Here is a 21,038-nt window from a genome sequence, read left to right as displayed (position 1 = left end):
CCATGTGACAACACTTGGCCTCCGACCCGCACTGAGACAAGGAAGCATGGGGGGGGTGCCTCTGTGGTGGGGTAAATGGAGGCGTGATGGTGCTGAAATGACTCATTTCAGCCACAACAACTGCCCGCTGGTGGAGGCAGCCTCACGTTTGTCTGTCCACTGAGCTTCAACGGAGGCAGAGAGCGTCCGCTTTGAGAGATGATGGCGTCCAGGGTGATTGGGAGCGTTTGTGACACGCGACATCCAGGCTGTGACAGCAGCCTCGGCCGGGGGCCGTGACCTTTGACCCTCACTGTAAGAATGACCTTAACCTGCACAGCTAAGGTGGCTGAGGCTACACACGGTGAAATGGCTGGCATGTTAAACAGCTCAGCTGCGTTTTGAATTTCACATGAATCACGTCCTTCCGTGTCCCATCCAAGCCTCAATACATCAGCGTTTAGCATCGTGGGACACCAGCGTGATGGCAGTGCTTGTTCGGGCGCTGGAAGTTTCTGAAATCTTTTCTCAAAGGATTGGGTAAAACGGTCATCGCTGCTCTAGCGAGTGTCCAGCAATGTGAGCTATGAAACACCCGAGCAGCCATTATCAGCGCTGAAATGCTGTTCTGTTGTAACTAAAGACTAAAGGTGAGTGAAATGCAAGCTCCTTAAATGTGAAACCAGGCTGTTTTTATCGCCCCCTGCTGGCCGACTTCAGTACGGTCTCAGCCCCTCCTCCACTCGTAATTGTCAGCCTCTTGCTCCTAATTGCGATGCCAACAGGAGGACCTATTGTCAACACAATGTCATATAAATGCTTATCATGTCGATGGAATTCAGCATTAAGTGGGATCTTTAAATTCGGAAGCTTCATTTCTATGAAGAACAAACTTAACGAGGGGGGCCGACTCAGACATGTGCAGGGAATGCTGCGAGACGTGCTGTGGATCGTGGACTATGCCTGGCAGTTTGGCGAGGATGGATTAGTTTACACATGCTCATGGCTTTCACAGTAACTGTATCTTCCGGCACCCCCCTGACTTTTCCCCGGCGGGACTGGACAGCACTTTATTCAACAGTCAGCTCTGCCTTTGCATGAGAAAGAAACACAAAATAACAAAACTCAAGTGGAAATGACACTGGGTATTTAAGATTTAAGACACATTTTAAAGGTGTTGACTAATGAGTCCTTGAAAACTGAGGATATCAGCTTTTTCATGACCCGGTTCTGATGCAGATGGGTTTTATGCTAACAGGTTAGCCTGAGATGTAGCTGATGTTATGGCTAAAGAACAGCGTAAGGCTGAAAGGGACTCTGACAGAAACACACATTAACCTCGGTCGTGTCTTCACCAAGCAGAAACAGCTGCAGGATCTGAAAGTGATCCCGAGCCGGCCTTCATCAACAGGTATGCAAAGGAGCACGTTTGCTACGCATTATCTGGTGGCCAGATCGGGACAGTACGCCTCCTGAAGACACCAAGTTTGGTCCGGAGTAGCAGAATAGCCTCAATCAAGTTGCTCTTTGTTAAAATATAATAATTCTTCAGCTGAAATTTACACTTACGAATGCAGAAAATCACTTTAATCCATCATCCTGATGTGGAAAAGAAAGTTGGAGGATAAAAAAAAATGCTTGAAGATTTCCAGTAATACAACTTCCTGGATCCCAGCACACATCTGGTTCTCTTTACACTGAGCTTATAGCTTGTTTATGTTTCTCCAACACCTTCATCTGTCCACCTACGCAGTATCGATGGACGCAGACACATTTTTAGGGGGTTTCCTTCTTCTTTGGGTGCAATTGTTTCAATATTTTTAGAGTTATTACGACAGATTGGCAGAAAAGTCCTTAAGAAATGATGAAGTCCTGTGGGTGTGTGGGTGATTCTGAGGAGGGATTGATGTGACAATATTATAGGACTCCACAGTTAATAACAGGAGGAGGCTGTGGGGACTGACTGGGTCAATAAACCATTAGACAGTCACACAGGAGAATGTTTATTTCCTGTCCGTGGGCTTGAATATCATCCTTCACTGACCTTGTGGAGTTTAATAATGCAGACATTCTGCTTAAACTTTAGCTTTTCATGGCAAATTCTGCCGCCTTGTAGTGAATGATGGTGATGACGGTGTAGGTATTCTCACTGGAGAGTCCTAAACTGTAAATTATTCAAATCCGCCTTCATTTAATTAAAGTCTTATGATTTGGCAGCTTCCTGAAGACCGAGACCCTTTCATTTAAAAAGAATATAACTTTAGCTGAACCACAAATACTTGGCACAAATAACTGGCAAGAACATGGTGTTCCTGCTCACAGGAGCACATTTTCAGCTCCATTTTATTTATTTTCCTACAAATATTGTTCAAAAAGGTACGTTTATATTAGCATTTGAATTAGTTTAAATATAGGATATTATAAGAAATTATTTTCATTCTGGTTTTCACATAAAATACAGTATTTCCTGGTGAAGGCCGAATCAAGCCGAGCCCCTTCCTCAGCTCTGACCGGTGCAGACGGGAGTCTAAACAGCCTGTGGTGCAGGTCGAGGACAGAATATTTCTTTTATGGGAGGAGGTATCGACGGATGCAAACCAGCAGCGGGGAAATCAAAACACGTGAATTTAACAAACCGGAACGCGTACGTTCCCTCCAGCCACAGCGCAAACAGTCTGCTTCCTTTTCTCTGCCTCTGTGTGTTTCGGTCGGCAAATCAAGCGCGACATTTATTTTCAGGTGGGATGATGGTTTCTGTGTCGCGGGTTTGTGTTCCTGACTGAAACCCTCCCACCTACAGCAGCGGAGCGCCATTCCTTCCAGATGATTAAAATCTAAAGTTTCCTTTTAATTTTCTGGCAGACTTCCAATTGAAGCAAAAGCAGAGTGTTACCCCTGGTGGTGGGTTGCGGTATAGTAAGTGAGCTCCTCCTCGTGCGCTATTTTATGACTGTTTCTCACGTTTATTATTTCTCATTGTGCTGCTGCAGAAGATATAGATACTAGGAATCATTTCCAGCATCTCAGCTCTGATCACGGTGAGACGGAGAGCTTGGGTGTGACGGGAACTACAACAATAAAGTCAGGTAAGAATGTTTACTCCAGCCTAACACCAGGGGGCGATCACAAGCTCAGTACAATCGCTAAAGTTGATGTACAGACGCAGGGAACCAAACGCCCTTTCCTCTCAAATAGCTCCTCAAATCTCTCCTTCATCCTTTGGAGAACCTCGGGGAACGTGTGTCCCAACCAGACAGATGTGGCCTTTCAGGCCTTTTCAGAACGCCGGCCATGTTATTTGATGGATTCGACCATCATGGAGCTCAAAGGAGCCGGCTGGCCCCCTTTTCCTCCGACTGACAGGGGCGGACAGCTGAGGGTAATCCTCCGCCAAACAGATGCTGGGAGCGCTGATATCTAGGACGTGCTTGGTTTGATCTCTCTCTCCCTCCCTCTTTCTCTCTCCCCATGTAATGTGTCGAGCCAAGCCGTCGCTCTTTGGACCAGTAATCCTGGGGCTCTCGCACAGAGGCCCCGGAGGCCCCGAGTGTCAGCAACACATTTTACCCGCCCGCGCACACACACATGCATCAAAACACACACACAAGCACACACACGTAGCATCACTGACACCTCAGAGCTAAATATACCAGGAGCGACGGGGACAGGTGACCCGACTCCTCCGCAGGCCGGCCTGCTTGGACACGGGAGGGTCGGCGGGGGTGTGATCGCATGGGGGACGTGTTAATGGGACGAGGGGCGTTTCAGCGTCGGGGTCTGATGAGTGTAGACTACCTCGGCTCATTGTGGACTGACCTCAGATCCAAACACAGCCCAGTTTTGGGTCCCCCTCTTCTCTAAGCCAGCTGGTCTGGCTTAACCTCATTTCTTTTACTTTAATATATCTTTTTTTTTAAAAATCCTAACTTGTTTGACACAAGGGATCGACAGAGCAAACCCACAGCTGGAGCTGCTGGGGAGCCTTCCAGGTGAAGACGGAACAAGTAGCACTGGTGAGTGGGGCAGGACTCGGCGCCGGTGGCTTAACCGGCATGTGGATCTGCAACGTCGGACAGAGTGATTGTTTGTTAGTTTGTGGGTTTCCCGGCAGTCAGGTCAGGTTATAAAATACGTTTGAGATATTCATCACGATACAGGATGAGTCCAAAAGAGGAGGAGAGGAAAGCCAGGGTGGGAGGAAAAGTGTGGAATTCTTTTCCTCCCACTCAGGAACCCCCTGACCCTCCAGTGAATTACCTGCGCTCTGTTTGTCTTTTGACCACACGGTGGCAGCAGAAACAACTTTGAATTGGCTTAAATAGATAAAAGGTTGTAATTTTCTGTAAACAGCAATCTTTCCATACAATTTTTTGTACTTACCAACATTTCTGTGGCTCTTTTGCTATTAACTGTTTGGTTAACCGCCCCGTCATTCTTCCTGCTGATTAGTTAGTGGTCGCTGGTTCACCAGTAAAGGCCACCAGATAGGAATTTCCCCTGGGTTTGCGACTGGAGGTAATTTTATCATTATACTCGGTTAGTCTTGTCCTTTACTATCTTAAATGGGGAAATATAATTTTCCTTGAATAAAAACTGCTGTAATAAAAAACTATGTATACAAAAATATATAAGCATTGCAAAGTTAATTTTTGTATGTGACAATTACCAAGCTGTCGGTTGTTTTTCGAATCATTATTGTGGCCATATTTGGTTTTTAAAAGTTGCTGCATGTTCTGGTTGTGGGTCGAGTTTTTGAAGGGTTTCCATACAGACAGCCTTTCCACAGTAAAATGCACAAATTTGCTTTTGGTGAGGTTTCATTTCTGGTTTCACGTGATTAGAATAATTGAACTAAGACGGTATTGAATAGCTGCACATAAAAAATATAGAGAAAAGCTAGATAATCCACGCGTGTTTTACATGTGCTCCACCATGCTGCAGCAGAAACAGATTATTATCACAAACAAAAACAGAATATATTTATGTTCCAATTTTCTCTGTTGGTTATCTTTTAGGGAACCATATAGTTGAATCGATATTTTATGTCCGTTTCACATGAATGCTGTTTTTTAGTTACTAATCTTAACATCTAAAATATTTATCACTGATGACGTTATAGGCCGGGAACAGCTGGTCAGTTGAAGAAAAACTCAAAAGTGTATTTCCAATAGCTTCCATCGGGGGGCGGTGTTTCCACTGATAACAGCTACGCAGTAAATGTGCAGATCAACCTGTTGGGAAAAAATCAACATCAACTTTTTTTTTTTTTTTAGAAATCATAATTGTCCATAAAATTGCCTTGTGTCACCATCGATCTCCCCTGTGTGTGTGTGCGTGCGTGTGTACGTGCGTGTGCGTGATGCTGCCTCCTCCTAACGTCCAGGTGCTCGCTGACAAGCCTCGGTGATCCACCGATGCACCGAACCGCTGGACGGAGACACGCAGAAGGAAAAGTGACGGGAGCCATGCGGAGCTAAGCGGAGAGGTAAGACCTACTCGCCCCCACCGCACACCTCACCCCCGCCGGCCTTCGAGTTTGCGCGTAGCATGTGTTTTATGTGATGCGAAGCATGACGTGCCATCTGACGGGTAAACAACAGGAAACAACCAACAAGCGGGACTAACCCGTCCGCCTCCGCCCCCCTCCCTCCCACCTCCTCCGTGGATTTGCGCCTTCTCTTCACGTCGGATTAATGAGCTGAAACTGATCGGAACTTTCCCGTCAGTGTCTCCCGTCGGCTCGCTTTGCTCCGCGGCCAGGTTGTAGTTTGGAGAGGTCGGAGCCGAAGCTCCAAACCGACCGGCCGAGTTGTGGTGCGCACACTTTGGAAGAGGTTTTTATCAGAGCGCGGAGCCATGTGAGGAATAAACACGCCGATATTTTCAACTTGGTAAGAAAATGTGATCATAAGAAAAGCAATAGCAATGATTCTATGTGTTTATTTACCAAAAACGCAGAGGTATTTCGAATGGTTGACCTTTTTTAACTGGTAATTTTCTAAGTATTGCACACCGGAGAATGAATCAATCACTTCGGTCATGAAACTTAAAGAAATGATGCCAAGCATCAATGGAAAACACTGATAGTAATAATAAAAATAACAGCACGGGATCCAGGGTTGAGCTAGTTCCTTTCCTGTGCGCGTCCAGCATATCTGCAGATAAATGACTGGCTGAGGGGGTCACGGCAGAGCCCTTTTTTGCAGCAGCAGCAGCGCAGAAAGTTGCTTCTGGCACATGTCAAACATCACCGTATAGTGTGAGAGCGGCGCCGCTGCAGCCATCGTGGGGAACAATCACGAAGCCTGGTTGTCGTGTTGTCTGGAACCTCCTGGATCTTGGAGGCTTTCGTTTCATTCATTCTTAGAAAAACGGCAAAAAAAGACTGACTGGGGTTGGAGAGCACTCGTCACACCCACTTAAGAATAACCTGGTGGAAGAATAAAGTTATTCAACCGATGCGTTGCATCTCCAACGATGCCGCACAGGTTGAAATGTGGCTCAGCTCACAGCCGGGCTGTACAATGTTATATAATTCCCACATGCTCAACATGTGGCGCTCAGTATGTGCTAGAGAATAATGCATCTGCTTATGGATATTAAACACATCCCGGCGTGCCAGAATGAGCTGGTGTAGCGTGAAGCGGGATGTCAGGGCCTCCGGGCGCACGCTTGCGCCCTCCGGCTTCAGGTAGCCGCGCTACCTTGCATGTTTGGGCGACACCTGTTGCATCAGGATGGAGGCTACAACTACAGAGATAAAAGAATCATAGCTGTGGTCGTTTTCCCCTCGGTATCACTCTGCAGGTCCAGCTCCAGAACTCCTCTGTCACATGTGACCAATCACGCGTCTCTCTCCGCGGTCCTGTGAAGTCGGTGCCGGGCGACCGGCCGGGGAGCATCTGAGGGCTGCGAGAGATCTGGCAGATCCCGTCTCGCCGTCGGTTCAGCGGCCGCTTTGGCTGCCTGTGGACCAGAAACTGGCTGTATTGTAGTTTGGGGTAAAAAGTTCATTATTTTATTTTTGGCGTCCTTCTGCTTTACGCCGGCTCTAAAAATAGCGGGGAGGTTTGTGTGGAGGGTGAGGTGGGTGGAGATTTGCTGTCATCCTGGAAAAAGATCAAACTCAACATTAAATAACAGCTCCAGATAGCAACACACACACACACACACACACACACACACACTCTCTCTCTCTCATTCTTATTGATTTATGCAAAGTTCTCTCGACATCACACTTCTCAATCTGGCCCAAAATTCCCCATAGCGACAACATGCTGAGTGTGCTCGTCTGCGAGCGCTCTAAATTTAAACCGTGTTGATCCTTGTTCTGTTTTCCTGAAGTGAGGTAGCCTCACAACAGCGTGACTCAGACGCTCGATCTTCATCTACTTTCTGGCTGGCGTGTAGCTGCAGACCGTCCTGCTGGAGTCAGAGTTACAGAACCTGGCACCTCATGTTCAGCTGCATTCGCATGATTAGGGGCAGCAGAAGAAGAAGTGGTCTCATTTCCTGGTGTGCCTGATTACTGTTGCCTGTAAAATTCCAGTCGTCCTGGCTCGACAGCCCAGAAATCGGTGTCATATGAGGATTTTTCCTAGCTGTATCATAAAATATGGTGGATTATTTCCTCTCTGCTCCGACATCACTTTGGGGCTCAATCAGAGGGAACCATGGCAACCTGCAGAGAGAGTGACGCTTTCGACAGTTTTTGTGGATGATTTGATTTTTAAGATTGTCAATTAGCCATACTTATCTGGTTTTACCTCATTTAAAATCGGGTTGGTGCTTGAGTGCTATGTCCCCTGTTGCCAAAAAAACATTTAATATGTGTGTGTGTGTCTGAACGTTTCCGTCTCTGAGGCGTTACCACACCTGCGTCACGTTGGCGTCCCAGTATTGTGCTCAGCGTCACCGTGCGAGCTGGAGGACGACACCTCCTGACATCAGGCGTGCTTTTTCTTTCTTCACCTCGTCACGATGACGCCCAAGTGCTGTCATGAAAACCTGGCTTGTCTGCTAGTCCGTGCATGTGTGGGTGTGTGCGTGTGTGTCTGTGTGTGTCTCAGCATGTGTGAACATCCAGTTACCTTTGTGACCCAAGCTCTTAATCTCTACTTCAGGAGCAACACATGGGTCACATGGATCTCACACACACACTAAAACACACACACACACACACATGCGTGTCTATGTGCTCTTTTATATTCCAGTCTTCCATGCCTTACGGCTCACCAGATTTGTTTACTGCAGCTAAAGATTGCATTCCTTCGCCGAAGACGGTTCGTTTATTTTCCCAAACTACGAGCAACAGTCTTATCGTGACGAGGTTGGGGGCGTGTTTGAAACCGAGGCAGGATGCGGTAGAATTTTATCTATAAAGACAGTGTCTGTGCTAGTGTTTCCATGTTGTCAAACAGTGGCTATTCATCATGTCCACGGGACATTAAAGCTTCCTGTGCCACGGGTGAAGCCTAAAGCCCTCTTATACATGACAATTCCAGCTTGTTTAGGTCAGACATTCATACTTGAATACTGTATTATTATTGTTTTGACAGGGATGGATCTCATTTCTGGCTCCTGTCAATGGAGCCTCGTACATAATAAATGAAGGCAGGTGGGTGCGGCAGGACTTGCAGCCCAGGTTCGCTCAGCTTCCTCGTTTACCTGTTTATGTTTTTGCTGCACCCAGGCTGGTCTTTCTTGAGAAATGGGCCTTGCGGGGATTGGCTGGTTTCTGCGGTTGTATTCTGTCTTACGACTTGACACGACACCTAAAATTGAATCTACTGTTGGGTGTCACATCGTGCTGCATCTTCGTCAATATTCATGTCATTCTAAACGCCACCAACGACAGTGTCGCCGACGCACAATCCTCAAACCTGTTCACCCTCTTGCCGTGTGCTGACACGTAGACGACCGCCTCGACAACGTGAAGTCATTTGTTTCTTTTTTAAATGTTTTTTTTTCTTTGCAGGGATTCATCAAGTGAAACCGAGGACGCGAAAGTCGACGAAGGTATCCAAGAGAGACGACGGGAAGAAGAGAACTGACAAAAAATAAAGGCCGAGATGGGGAGAAAAAAGATTCAGATCGCGCGGATTATGGATGAACGGAACAGACATGTGAGTGCACGCAAGCTCTGTGCCATTTTAGATCAAGCCAAGCTAACTGGAAAGCTAATAAATTTAGCCTTTCCTCCCACATGTTCCAGTAATACAGGGGTTTTTATTGTAAAAAAAAAGCTCAGAAGCATCTTCAAACATCAGAAAACACAAATATGAGCAAAGTCCTGTAACTGTGTGTTTCCTCTGAAGTCACTTTGCAAACTTGGCAGAAGATTTCAAATGAAATTGAATGATTATTTCTTCAAAATGAGGCAGCCCCTGTCTCTCATGTGAGTTGTGATTACTGGTGAGGCGTTTCAGGCTTCACGTTATATTTCCCCGTCATGTGACCCTTCGGCTCATGACGGGAGCAAAGCTGCATGATCAGATGAGACGACTGGGAGGTCAGAGCCGCTCGTTAATGCGTAAATACATCTGAGCTGCGCTTTCATTTACAAAACACACACACACAAACACACACACACAAACACACACACACACACACTTGTCTGGGGGAGCGGTTCCTTTCTTCCTGTTATGACAGGAAATGCAGGCCCATATGCTTCCTGACTCCCATAGCATGGCAGCGCAGACTTCATCATCATCCTTCCTTGGATCTGTGTGTGTGTGTGTGTGTGTGTTTGTTTTATCGGGCCTAACTTAGGGTCAACAATCTCCGTGACTAAAATGTTGCGTTCAAGGGGATCAGAATGGAGCCCAGCATCTTGTAGTTCCAAAAAGTTTCATCTGCTGGTTTCTGTTATTCTTGAAGAAAAGGACCTATAAACCAACACTGCAGACTTTGAATCTGCATTTAGTACATTATTGATTATGTTCAAGTGCACTTTAACGGTGTCCACTGAACACTAGATCGAAACGGATGCCTCAGCCCATCTCTGCTCTGAGGGTGACCCTGGCTTCATAAAAGCAATGATGAGGTCTCCGATGTGATTTATCACCACAGCTGAGGCGATTAGCGGCGAAGCACTGACGTATGTCGGTCGATTTGAAGGCAGATGCATCCAATAATACCTGTTAAATTTTAGCAAAGCCTCAGAGGCACCCAAGAAGAGCACCAGCACATGACTGCAGCTGGAGAGGCATCATCTGTTCCCAGCTTCATGGTTTGTGTTTGTTCCAGGTGACCTTCACTAAGCGCAAGTTCGGACTGATGAAGAAGGCGTACGAGCTGAGCGTGCTGTGCGACTGCGAGATCGCCCTCATCATTTTCAACAGCACCAACAAGCTGTTCCAGTACGCCAGCACGGACATGGACAAGGTCCTGCTCAAATACACCGAGTACAACGAGCCCCATGAGAGCAGGACCAACTCTGACATAGTGGATGTAAGTCACTCACACAGATAAACACGTATCCTCGCATTTCTATCTTTGTGGGGACCATACACACACTCACACAGGTGAAATCATACGTTAAAGGCAGAAATTTAACTGCAAATTGGTGTGAATATCAGAGATTCCATTGAATCAGAACCACGTGAAGTCATCGTGTTGAGCAGATAAGCGGCGTATGTCTGTGTGTGCGTGTGTGTGTTCATCGCAAACACATGGACATACTGTACGAGAGCTTTTCCCGCCACGCGGCCCACCGCATGGTCCCTTGGCCCCACCTCATCACAACCAGGCTTACAGGCCCGCTAATCTCCTGTAGTCTATCACAATCCCGTTTAGCTCATTACTGTAATCCGGCCACGCGGCCTCAGTCCGCCTCAGCCGCGGGTCCACGCATATTAACCGCAGCTGCACTTTAACCTCCACATGACATTTCCTTCGCCATCCGGTTTCCTTTTCCCAGCTTTTGCCTGGTCCTCCGAGTGCTTGTGTTGTTTTGGTTGTTAAATCTGAATGGATCAGATTTTCTTTAATGAAAAAAGATCACTGCGCCCTGAGTCCACAACTGCAGTTGTGTGTCATCTATAAACACAACCCCGTTCTCTGTGCTCCTGTGTCACTCTGACACTCCGGGCTGTTGGTGTTAAATGAGGCCGGCGTGCAACAGCAGGGCACAGGTTCCTGCTGCGTTCACCTGTGTGTCGATGCTGTGTCACATAGAAACAGTCCCAGTTGGTCCTGCCTGCGGCTTTTAAACTGTAGTTGTAGCCTAGCAACCGTAGCCGCCGTCAGATAATAGCATAGGTCTGCTCATTACGCAGCAGTCTAAAACCTGCCGTAGCTGGCGTGGTTTTAAAATCGCAAATTATGTTTGTTTGTTTGAAATTCGATGGCGCCGCGGAGACGTTCATGAGCGGGATTGTTACCAAAGAATGGTCCTGGAATCGGGTGGCACCCCAGGCATCAAGCGACGAAGCCGCCGTTCACTTTTAAAAGCACAAAACTTTCCGTATTTTTCAGCAGAATCTGAACAAACCCTTAGAAAAAACGATTTCGGTTTAAGAGAGGTTGCATTTTATAAATTAGTATTATGTTAATTGGTGCATTAACTAATATTCTATCTCTGGTTCTTGGAAATGAAACCAGTTCCCTGAAGAACTCAAGGAGAGGGTGGCTCCCGTGCTGGCTGATAATGCTTGACACCAGGTCAAAACAATGCGATTAATCTCGCCGCGCTCTGATTGGATGATAAGAGGGTAGAAGACTTTGAAAGCCTGTGTCGCCTTTAAGGAGCAACACGACAGCAACACATGCTATGACACGGTGCCGCAGGGGCTGCACCAAGGTCACGCTGGCTGGTACACTCTGTAATTTTGTATTTTTTAGGGGAAGAGACCTAATAAAACGATGAGTCTGGCACTTGAGTAAGCTTAACATGAATTACCTGGTAATCCTTGAAAGTGCTTGAAAGTTTTTAGAACAAACGTATGGATAGTTGGCGGATTTAATGTGAGTTATGTGGACCAATTTTAGCTGATTCTATTGAGCATTCTGCTGTTTTGGTTCTTCAAGCTTCACAAGAAAGCAGCATCTTGTATGTGCCTGTTTTGATCGACTGAATTGATTAGTTCATTAGTTTGTGTTCACTTGTGACTGCCTCTGATGGGGGTTGGTGCCAGGCTGGAATGACAGTCGGCCTGCAGGCCTGTGAAAACCCTCCACAAATCAAATATGTGCCGGACAGGAATTCAGTAGAAGAGAGGCTCCTTTGTTTCGGTCATCTCTCTCTCTCCCCCCTCATGTGGCATGTTGGCATGTTGCCTCCATGCATGTGTGTGTCTGTGTGTGTGTCCAGATAACTATCAGCTTATTGTATTGTGTTCACTCGGCCCGGGAGCCTCGCTGATATTTCTAAATCCGTTCTGCATTCCTCACTTTTACCCCGTTAACCTTATTGTGGATGGGTTGCGCCCATGTCTAAGTGTGCTGTTTCAGATTAGGAGCAGATGAAGGGGGCTTTTCAACTGCACACACACACACACACACAGCATCGAACACACACTGATGTTCACATATGCTCACGGCCCCAGTCCAGTTCCTTTGTATTGGCTTGGATCCCGCCCTGCTAAATGGCTGGAAACCGGTAGTGGTCTAAAAATAGCCCAGTACACAGCTAAGAATAGCCATGACGGGGCTTGGAGTGTGTGTGACTGTGGTTTGCCCGTGTGGGCATGTGTGTGTGTGTGTGTGTGTGTGTGTGTGTGTGTGCGTGCGCGAGCCACTGAAGGAAAATAAGGAGGAGGAAGAGAGGCAACTTGACGCTGAGTAACCAAGTCTTAGTTCTCCACAACCTCCTCCTTTTCTTCTTCTACTGTCCGTCCTTTTTTCCTGAGAGGAGAGCGTCTTCACGATGCAGGGGCGTGTTTATTTTGGGGAGTGGAGGTGGTTTAGAACTTTTTAAACAGGACATTTTAAACACTAGATGTTTGGCCCCGGCGTGTTCAAAATATAGCACATAAAGAAGCGTTTTTCCTTTTTATTTATTCAGGTAAAATGTAAATAGGAAGTCACTTAGACATCCCGCACATTGATAAAGTTTATTATTTCCCTTCTTGCTTCATCTTTTACCTTATCCCACTATCACAAATAAAAACCTGGACTTGTTTTCCAAGACTTGACTCAACTCAGGTTTGGTAGCAGAGGAAATATTAGATCCAGGAAAAGGCCCAATCAGTGCTAAATGCAACAAAGGGAAGGAGGAGGAGGACAGGGGCTGGCAGGAGTCCCATCCTTCCTTCCCTCAGCTGTGACCCTCTCTGGCTGAAGTACCACCCGGAAGTGGCAACACACACCGGTGCACATTCCTGACCAGTTGTTGAAAGTCATGAAGAGGGTTCGGAGCACTGGGCTCCAGTCACCGGGGCCGGGGTCTTCCTAGGTGGTCATAATAGGAAACAGCTCTGCTGTACATATATTTGTGCTTTATGCCATCTTCCTGTCAGGTGTGTTTGTTCCTCTGTAATTAAGCAGACGTATAAAACACACCGACACCTCTGCAAATATCAAAGAACAACTGTCAAGCTTCTCGATGCACGCCCGAACACGCTAGCTGGTGAAAATAGTGGCACATTTATCAGCGAAGGCATCAGATATTTCCCCCAGGAGTTGGCAAAGACCAAAAATAGAGGGAAAAATTGGAGCGCCGTCCAACTGCATGATTATGTTTTCTTTTAAACGAGCGTTAACGCCTTTTCTGACGACCACGAAACATTTGTGGGACTTTTGAGGGAGTGTTCTGTTCTTCCACCTCAGCTCCCACGCTGAGGTTAGCCACATTATTCCGACAATTATTGTATGCATTTGAAGACAAGGAAACCAAAGTCATTTTTATGTCCTATCAGACGAGCCGGGGCAGCAGATCGTGAGGGAGGGACGGATGGATGGCGGTGACGAGAAACGCTGCTGAGCGTGGGAGCAAAAAATAGCCTTCTACGGCCATCTTCCAGCAGCCCCGCTAGCATTGGTGGTGGCTGCCTCACCCTATCCCCCCCTCCCCCACCCAGAGCCAACCCCTCCTCTCACAGCCAAACAGGTGGACATGACTGGGATGAGTGGGATAGCTTCACTGGGCCAGCCACTGAGCCGAGCGTGCATGTGCGTGTGTGTGTGTGTGGTGTGTGTGTGTGTGTGTGTGTGTGTGTGTTTTGTGCGTGTTTGCAACCAACCAGTGACAAACTGGACTAATGGACTGTGAAGTGCTGAAGCAGGACGGTTGGAGCCAAACCACACAGTTACACACACACCCACACACTTTTCCACTGCTATCTTTGCAAGGACTTTCGTAGATGTGATGCACCTTACCATAACCATCACAACTAATCACCTAAATCCTACCCTTACCTGAACCTTAGCCTAAACCCAGTTCTAACTTTAACCTTAGAATCAACCCTCCAACACCACTTTGAATTTGTGAGGACCAGCTCAAATGTTCTCGCTCCCCAAATATGCCATCTGCTTACAGGTGAAATTCATATTCTGGTCCCCCCTGTGTGGCAGTAAGAAGAACACACACACATACAAAGAGCCAGGAATAACCTTTAAATTATTCAGCATTAAAATATATATTTGTATGTATGTAGAAAACAGAGGAAAGAACTTTCTTGAGTAAACCCAAACTAACAACCTCATCCTCTGATAACAAAAGTGTTAACTGACTGTGTGTCTGACATTGTTGTATTTTTTCTTAGTTTATACTTTGAGGAACACGCAATCTTAGCCAGACTTGAAACAGACAGGACAGGTCTGATTATAGATGTGTTAGAAATGCTTCCTGACTGGAAGTTGGGTGACGGTTCTTCGTTCATAGTGGGCCAATGGCGCCCCCTAGTGTTTGTAAGGTGATCTACAATCAACCCCGCGTTAAGGACAATTACGGGACAGTTTGACTAACTTTAAAAAAAACTGAAAAAATGACGCAATTATCAAATGAAATGATCAATTAATAAACGTGGATATAAACACAATATTTAAGTAATTTCAATAGTTATATTTGATAATTCAGTAAACAAAACCGAGGAGAGAAAAAAAAAGTTCTAAAGGATGATAGTGTCATACTCGTGTCACAATAAAGTAAATAGGAGCTGGAGCTATTTTTATTATTCATGACTGCTGCTTTTTCCTTTAGAAATGTCTGAAAGTGGTGAAACATTTGTGACAGCTCACAGCCAAATCTTCAGAACGCTCCCCACGTTTGAACAAACGACAGAACGTGTTGTCATTTGCGAGTCCAAAAATCTTCCCTTTTGTCTTAAATGCTTATGCAGAGAATGTTTAATGATGAAAAGCTGACTGATGCTGTCCGTGTCTCTCTCAGACGCTGCGTAAGAAAGGCTTAAACGGCTGCGACAGCCCCGACATCGAGGCTGACGACTCTGCTGGCCAGAGCCCAGAGTTAGACGACAAGTACCGCAAAATCAACGAGGACATCGACCTGATGCTCAACAGACAGAGAATCTGTGTAAGCTCACACAGGCGCCGTCCAGCCCAGAGGCATCCTCTGTCCTCCAGCTTGGTGTTAATCAGCTCCTGTGTGTCCAGCAGGGTCTCCCTCCCACCAACTATGACATGGGAGTCAACATCCCAGGAAACAACCCCAGCGGGCTCCTCTACTCCCAACCAGGAATCGGCTGTGGCGTCGGCAACCACAACCTGTTGCCCATGTCTCACACACACCTGCAGAGGAACAGCATGTCCCCTCAGCGGCCCTCCAGCACTGGAAACGCGGGTGTGTATCCCTGAGGAACAGCCACTTCCAGTAAATCTGAGGTGTGTGACCCTGTGCTCATGTGTGTGTCTGCAGGGCTGATGGGCTCAGAGCTGTCGAGCACCGTGGTCACCAACGTGGGTATGTCTGCCAATGCTAGTGTTAGCATTTAGCATCCAGTCTGGATAACATGCAGATAAAAAAACACTGTATACTTTATATATTATATTAAAATGAGATTTTGTATTTATTTTTAAAGGACTTTGCTCCGACTGAAATGGCCTTAATCGAGAGTTCTCTTTCAGGATCGCATGAAACGTGTTTCGAGATGCTTTGATTTGATGGAGTTTTATCTGGACGCTTTTAGGGAACGGCAGCTACAGCAACCACTGCAGCTCCCCTGGGCTGCTGTCTCCAGGAGTGTCCAAGAACATGCAGGACAAGAGCCTTCCTGCAGCGAGCCTGAGCCGGAAGCCTGACCTCCGCACGCTGATGCCCCCCACCAACAAATGCAGCAACATGCCCACCGTCGTGAGTGCTTCCGTCTCTCTTTGCTCTCAGTTTTTAATCCCATCATTGTTTCCCCTCTGTGATTATGCTTAGAGACTCGTTTTATTCTTTCTTACGCTGCGCCCCCCCCCCCCAGTGTGAGGATTTTGACCTGATGCTGGTAAGTCTTTTCAGATGTCACTAGACTCTAAATGTACCTGTGCATAGCTGGTGTTTGAGATAACGCCTGTTAAATAAAGATTTTTTAAAAAAAATCCAACATTTCCCTCGACCAGCACGATTGGAATCAGACTGGGAACGCTGCTCCCATAGCAGCTGAAACTCGGCTCTTTGCGGAATGTGCTGAATGTAAACAAAGCTGACTGACCCGGCGCTGGGCTGTTACTGCAGACGCCGTGGGAACGCCTGTCATCCAATCACAGGACGGCGCTGCAGTCACATTCGGGCGAAGGTTAAAACGCGATACTGCAGCAGCTGATGGAAACATTTGTCCACTAGTGGAATGTAACAAGCGTGTTCACTCAAATACTGTACTGACACGGACACCTGGTGAAGCTGCAGTGCTACAGTACAGCACTACAATACTGGGATACGTGTGGATTTTTTCCTATATTGTTCTTCAGTTCTGAAAGGTTCCTCTGCTCTTTCCAGAACCAGAGAATAAATCACTCCCAGAGCGCTCAGACCCTGTTAACCCCCGCCATCTCCATCGCCGCTCAGACTCTGCCAGGACAGGGGATGGGAGGTTATCCGTCCACCCTGTCCTCGTCTTATGGCACAGGTGATTACAGCCCGCCGCCACCGTGAGGGAAGCCAGGCGTCGTGCAGAACCCTTACAGACGTGTTTATGGGGTGTTTTTTTCTCTCCTCAGAGTTCTCCCTCGGCAGCGACCTGTCCTCCCTGTCTGGGTTTGGAGGATCTGGTCTGGGATCAGTGACAAACTGGCAGCAGCAGCAGCAGATGCAGAATCTGCAGCCTTCAGCACTCGGTCACATGGGGTGAGCATGTGTGTTGGGTGTCATGTGTCAGCGCGCTCGCTGCCTGCTGCCATGAGTGATGGTTGGGACTTACCAGGTGCACTATTAGCAGCGCCTGAGTCATGATTCTGTAATGTTTTACAGTGAAAATACTCCTACAATATTTTTATTCTTCCTATAAAAAGTTCACCAACTTGCTATGTGTCCAAGACCCCCCCCCCCCCCCACGTGGAATAATATGATTTCATTAACTTGGCTGCGTTCCTGTTTAATTGAACTGTCTTGTGTTCCAGGAACTTGTGTCAAACCTCCAACCTCAACCTCCTGTCCACTCAGCACCTGCAGATCAAGTCCGAGCCGGCCTCCCCTCCCAGAGACCGCGGCGTGGGCATGATGGGCACAGGGCTGGGAGGCGGGACCACGGGTGGCTACTCCAGCGTGGGCCGGGGCCCCAACGAGGCGGGCCGCTCCCCCGGGGACAGCGCGTCCAGCTGTGGGAGCTCCTACGATGGCAGCGAGGAGCGTGAAGATCAGCCCGGGAGCGACGCCTTCCTCCTGCGGCCCCTGACGACGCAGGAGGGGCACCACAGCCCGTCGGTGAAACGGATGAGGTTATCAGAGGGCTGGACCACATGATGGGAGGCGGTCTGCAGCCAGAGGGAGTGGGGGTGTTAGTCAAGTTACCTTATAGTGTTATTAATATTATTATACTCTTCTTGTACCGAGTGGGTGTGCTGTATGTGCAATGGTAACATGTACCTGGGGGGCAGATGCTGCAGCGTTCTGGGCTGCACCTGCTTGTACACCAACAACAACAACAGGTCAGGGCCTCTATTTATCAAACTGAAATGCAGATCTGCAGCCCGTCAGAGGAGCGTGCACCGGTCATCTGCATGTTTTTATTCAGCCAAAAAAAACAACAAATGAAAAAAAAAAACCCACAGCTTGGTTCTGTTTCAGCTGCCGCGGATTCATCCAAAACTCACAAATGCTGTTAATATATATTTTTAATATTAGTCAAGAGAAGAGAAACCAAACTTGATTCATTCATCAGATGGTGAATTTCTAGAAAAATAACTTTATATTGTCATCTGTGCAGCGTTATTCCACCTCGGTGGCGATTTTGCGTAACATATGTGAACGTTTAGGGAAACCAGAGGAGTAAAAATGCCCTTTTGAGCTATTTCACAAATCACCCAGGAGGAAATCTGGGACAACGAATCAGCCAGAACGCTTGTTGGTGTACCTGCATTGCTTGTTTTGTGTGTTTGGGGAGGGGTGGGTGGGCATGAGTAATCAGCAAATATGTTACATGCACATTCGCATATGTGCACGCGTGTGCAAGCTAAGAAAGGCAAAAGAAGTCTGGTACTCTGAACAGTGAAGCTACCGGCGAGTTTTTTTTTAAAAAGGCGAACTTGTCCGTCCACGTGTTGCAAGCTCAACCCAGGTTAGCGCATTCGAAGGCGATCGCACGGAAGGGGAAGTGGGGGAGGGGAGGATGCGGGCGGAAGAGGAGCGGGAACGGGTGACCGAGGAGGTTTCAGGATGAGGGATGAGAAAGTTGCTTGCGTAGAAATTTCACTTACTGTGAAGATTTCGTGAAGAGCTAGTGAAATTAGTGTTCAATTTTCTGAGCCATGGCAGCAAGAAGGAAATGCAACAGAGAGGGGATTCATAGATACACATCAGTGTGGAACCAAAGAAAGCTTTAATTTGTATCATAGTTTACTTGTCTGAGCTCCACGTACAGACTGATACTCAAATATACACTTAAAAAATACAGAAGTCAAGAGAAATCCCAAATTAAAAGGTGGGAAGACAGTGGAATCAGCAGTGGAATCTGTTTTATTTACAGTGTGTTCTCCAACAGGTTCTCCATCCGTGTAAAAGGCAGCTTTAGAGGGACGTCTGTCAACAGCAGAACAAAGCAAAACATGTAGCATCGAAATCTTATTATATTCAGTTAACTTGTTGAAATTGAATGTGTTTAATGGTGGGAGCAACCTGCTGGTAGGGGAGCAGGATTTAGCAGCGTGGCCGAGGACTGTCCCATATAAGCCATATCCACGGCGACGCGTTGCTGCCCCACGTTTGCGTCGAGCGCCGCAGACGTCTGCAGAGGTGCGCGAGGTTTCTACCCAACATTCAGGGAGATTTGAGTCTAATGTGAACCGATGAACGTGGCTGAATGTTTTTACAGCTCCTGCGCAGCAGACATGGAGACGCTACAGGTGATTAATGTAACACCATTAATGTATTTACAGAGGCGACAAACGTCCTCGCTGGTCAAATTTAGATTAAGAGATGATGTCACCTCTGCTGTCACCCTACAAGGGCAACGTGCAGCTTCAGGAGGAGTCTGTGCCTTCAAGATCACACCTTTAACCCCGTTTTTTCCTTTTTTTTTATAGTAGTGGACGTGTGGCTGGAGATCGTTCCCATTTGAATATTTTGGATTTGAAAGCTGTATATTTGGAGATCTTCAGCCACCGTTGCGCACCTGTGCCCCACTCATTAGGAATCCAGCGACTAAATTCCCTCCAAATCGAAAGCTCTGCATCGTTGCTGTTGTAGTTTTTAAAAGGGCGGAGCCCAGAGTAGTTTTTCTTTTTTTTAATTCTCCTCTTTCCAACCACGTGGTGTCGCCTCCTGTTGGTCTGGGCAGGAGAGCCTCACCCGATGGGTGCTGGAGGCAGAAGGTGACGCGTTAACTCAATAATGTGTGAAATACTTTATTTGTAACTGCCTGGATCTGAAGCAATACCTGTCTGCTCGTACCTCAGACCCCCGCTCTGACTAAGAATCCTTTTCATTTGTATTTGGCGACATTTGGTTGAATGTCTTCTGTATTATAAATGTACATTTTGGCTGCTTTTCCCTTTCGATACATGTACTAATGCCTCTAACAACCACCAGGAAAATGTTGTAAGAGATTGTTAGCGGCATAAGCTGGACTTTGTCGCCACTTGGAGACAATGTTTCTCACCTGTGCACCTCAGCTGTCACTCTCAGCTCATGTACAGCAAGTCCCTCACTCAGAAATGTGCTAGTATTTGTATTTTGCAGAAAGAAAATATACTGGCTCTGTTACAAATGCTTGCCTGTTTGTCATCTTTGCTTCGTCGGCTTTCTGTTGTGTTTAAATAAGGCATTAAACTCTTAATTCTATAAATGAGTCCTAATTAGGGTCATAGTGGTGATTCTGATCAATGCAGAACATGATTAAGGCCACTTGTGAAGTATTTCTTTGAGATTCACTCTCTAAAAAAAGGGTGGAGGGGGTGCTGCCACAAACACTTATGATTCTAATGATCTAACATGCAGGAAATACAGAAGGGCAGTGCGCCTGCACTTCCTGCTATTGTTCATAAGAGAAGCCAAATGATCAAGGATGCAGACGCCCACATTTATTTTCATTTGTAGCTACAGGCTGATTCCAGACACCATAGTTCCTGCAGACTTTATGTGCTCAGCTTAAACTCAGAAGTCACAATTCATACTTCAACAAAAGTTCACCACTTCAAGAATGCCTTCACAAACCGGGTTAATCATCCTTAGTTTGCAAAGCCTCTTGCATTCCATCAGTTTGTCTTCTTTTTATGACGTCAAACTGGAAAGTTTCTTTAAAAAATGGCTCCCTCAGGACGAAATTGCATATCGGGTTGTGGGAGTACGAACATGGAGTTGGCCGCTAGAGGGAGCCAGAGACGTTCACTCGCCGTTGCTGAGCGTCTAAACCGGACAGAGCATGGAAAAATGAAATTTAATTAAGCTTGGTATTACTTAAGTAAATATACTTGGTTACATTCCATCTCTGCCCTCTGTTTTAAATTGTCCTTCTCCTTAA

General features: G+C 46.8%; 1 protein-coding gene across 4 annotated transcripts; it reads left to right on the top strand.

The window, feature by feature from the left end:
• Positions 1-5,577: 5,577 nt before the first annotated feature.
• LOC130517225 (myocyte-specific enhancer factor 2C-like) lies at positions 5,578-20,285 on the top strand. 4 transcript variants are annotated; one of them, XM_057018995.1, is made up of 11 exons: positions 5,578-5,870; positions 8,957-9,104; positions 10,228-10,431; positions 15,311-15,454; positions 15,538-15,721; positions 15,797-15,841; positions 16,068-16,231; positions 16,347-16,370; positions 16,862-16,991; positions 17,083-17,209; positions 17,482-20,285. In XM_057018995.1, the coding sequence occupies exons 2-11, from the start codon at positions 9,051-9,053 to the stop codon at positions 17,822-17,824; spliced, it is 1,419 nt and encodes a 472-aa protein (XP_056874975.1). In that variant the 5' UTR covers positions 5,578-5,870; positions 8,957-9,050; the 3' UTR covers positions 17,825-20,285. The 4 variants fall into 4 exon arrangements, with proteins under 4 accessions (XP_056874975.1, XP_056874974.1, XP_056874977.1 ...); XM_057018994.1 differs by having other exon boundaries at positions 5,580-5,870; positions 15,535-15,721; XM_057018997.1 differs by lacking the exon at positions 16,347-16,370 and having other exon boundaries at positions 5,583-5,870.
• The last annotated feature ends 753 nt before the right edge of the window (positions 20,286-21,038 follow it).

Source organism: Takifugu flavidus, chromosome 20 (assembly GCF_003711565.1).
Source record: "Takifugu flavidus isolate HTHZ2018 chromosome 20, ASM371156v2, whole genome shotgun sequence".
In the NCBI taxonomy this organism is placed as follows: domain Eukaryota; kingdom Metazoa; phylum Chordata; class Actinopteri; order Tetraodontiformes; family Tetraodontidae; genus Takifugu; species Takifugu flavidus.
This window is presented reverse-complemented; position numbering and strand designations above follow the sequence as displayed.

Coding starts and splice junctions, on each gene's coding strand:
- LOC130517225 (XM_057018994.1), top strand. CDS start 9,051: ATGGGGAGAAAAAAGATTCAGATCGCGCGGATTATGGATGAACGGAAC. Junction 15,455..15,534: donor TCAACAGACAGAGAATCTGT/GTAAGCTCACAC, acceptor CTGTGTGTCCAG/CAGGGTCTCCCTCCCACCAA. Junction 16,992..17,082: donor GTCCTCGTCTTATGGCACAG/GTGATTACAGCC, acceptor TTCTCTCCTCAG/AGTTCTCCCTCGGCAGCGAC.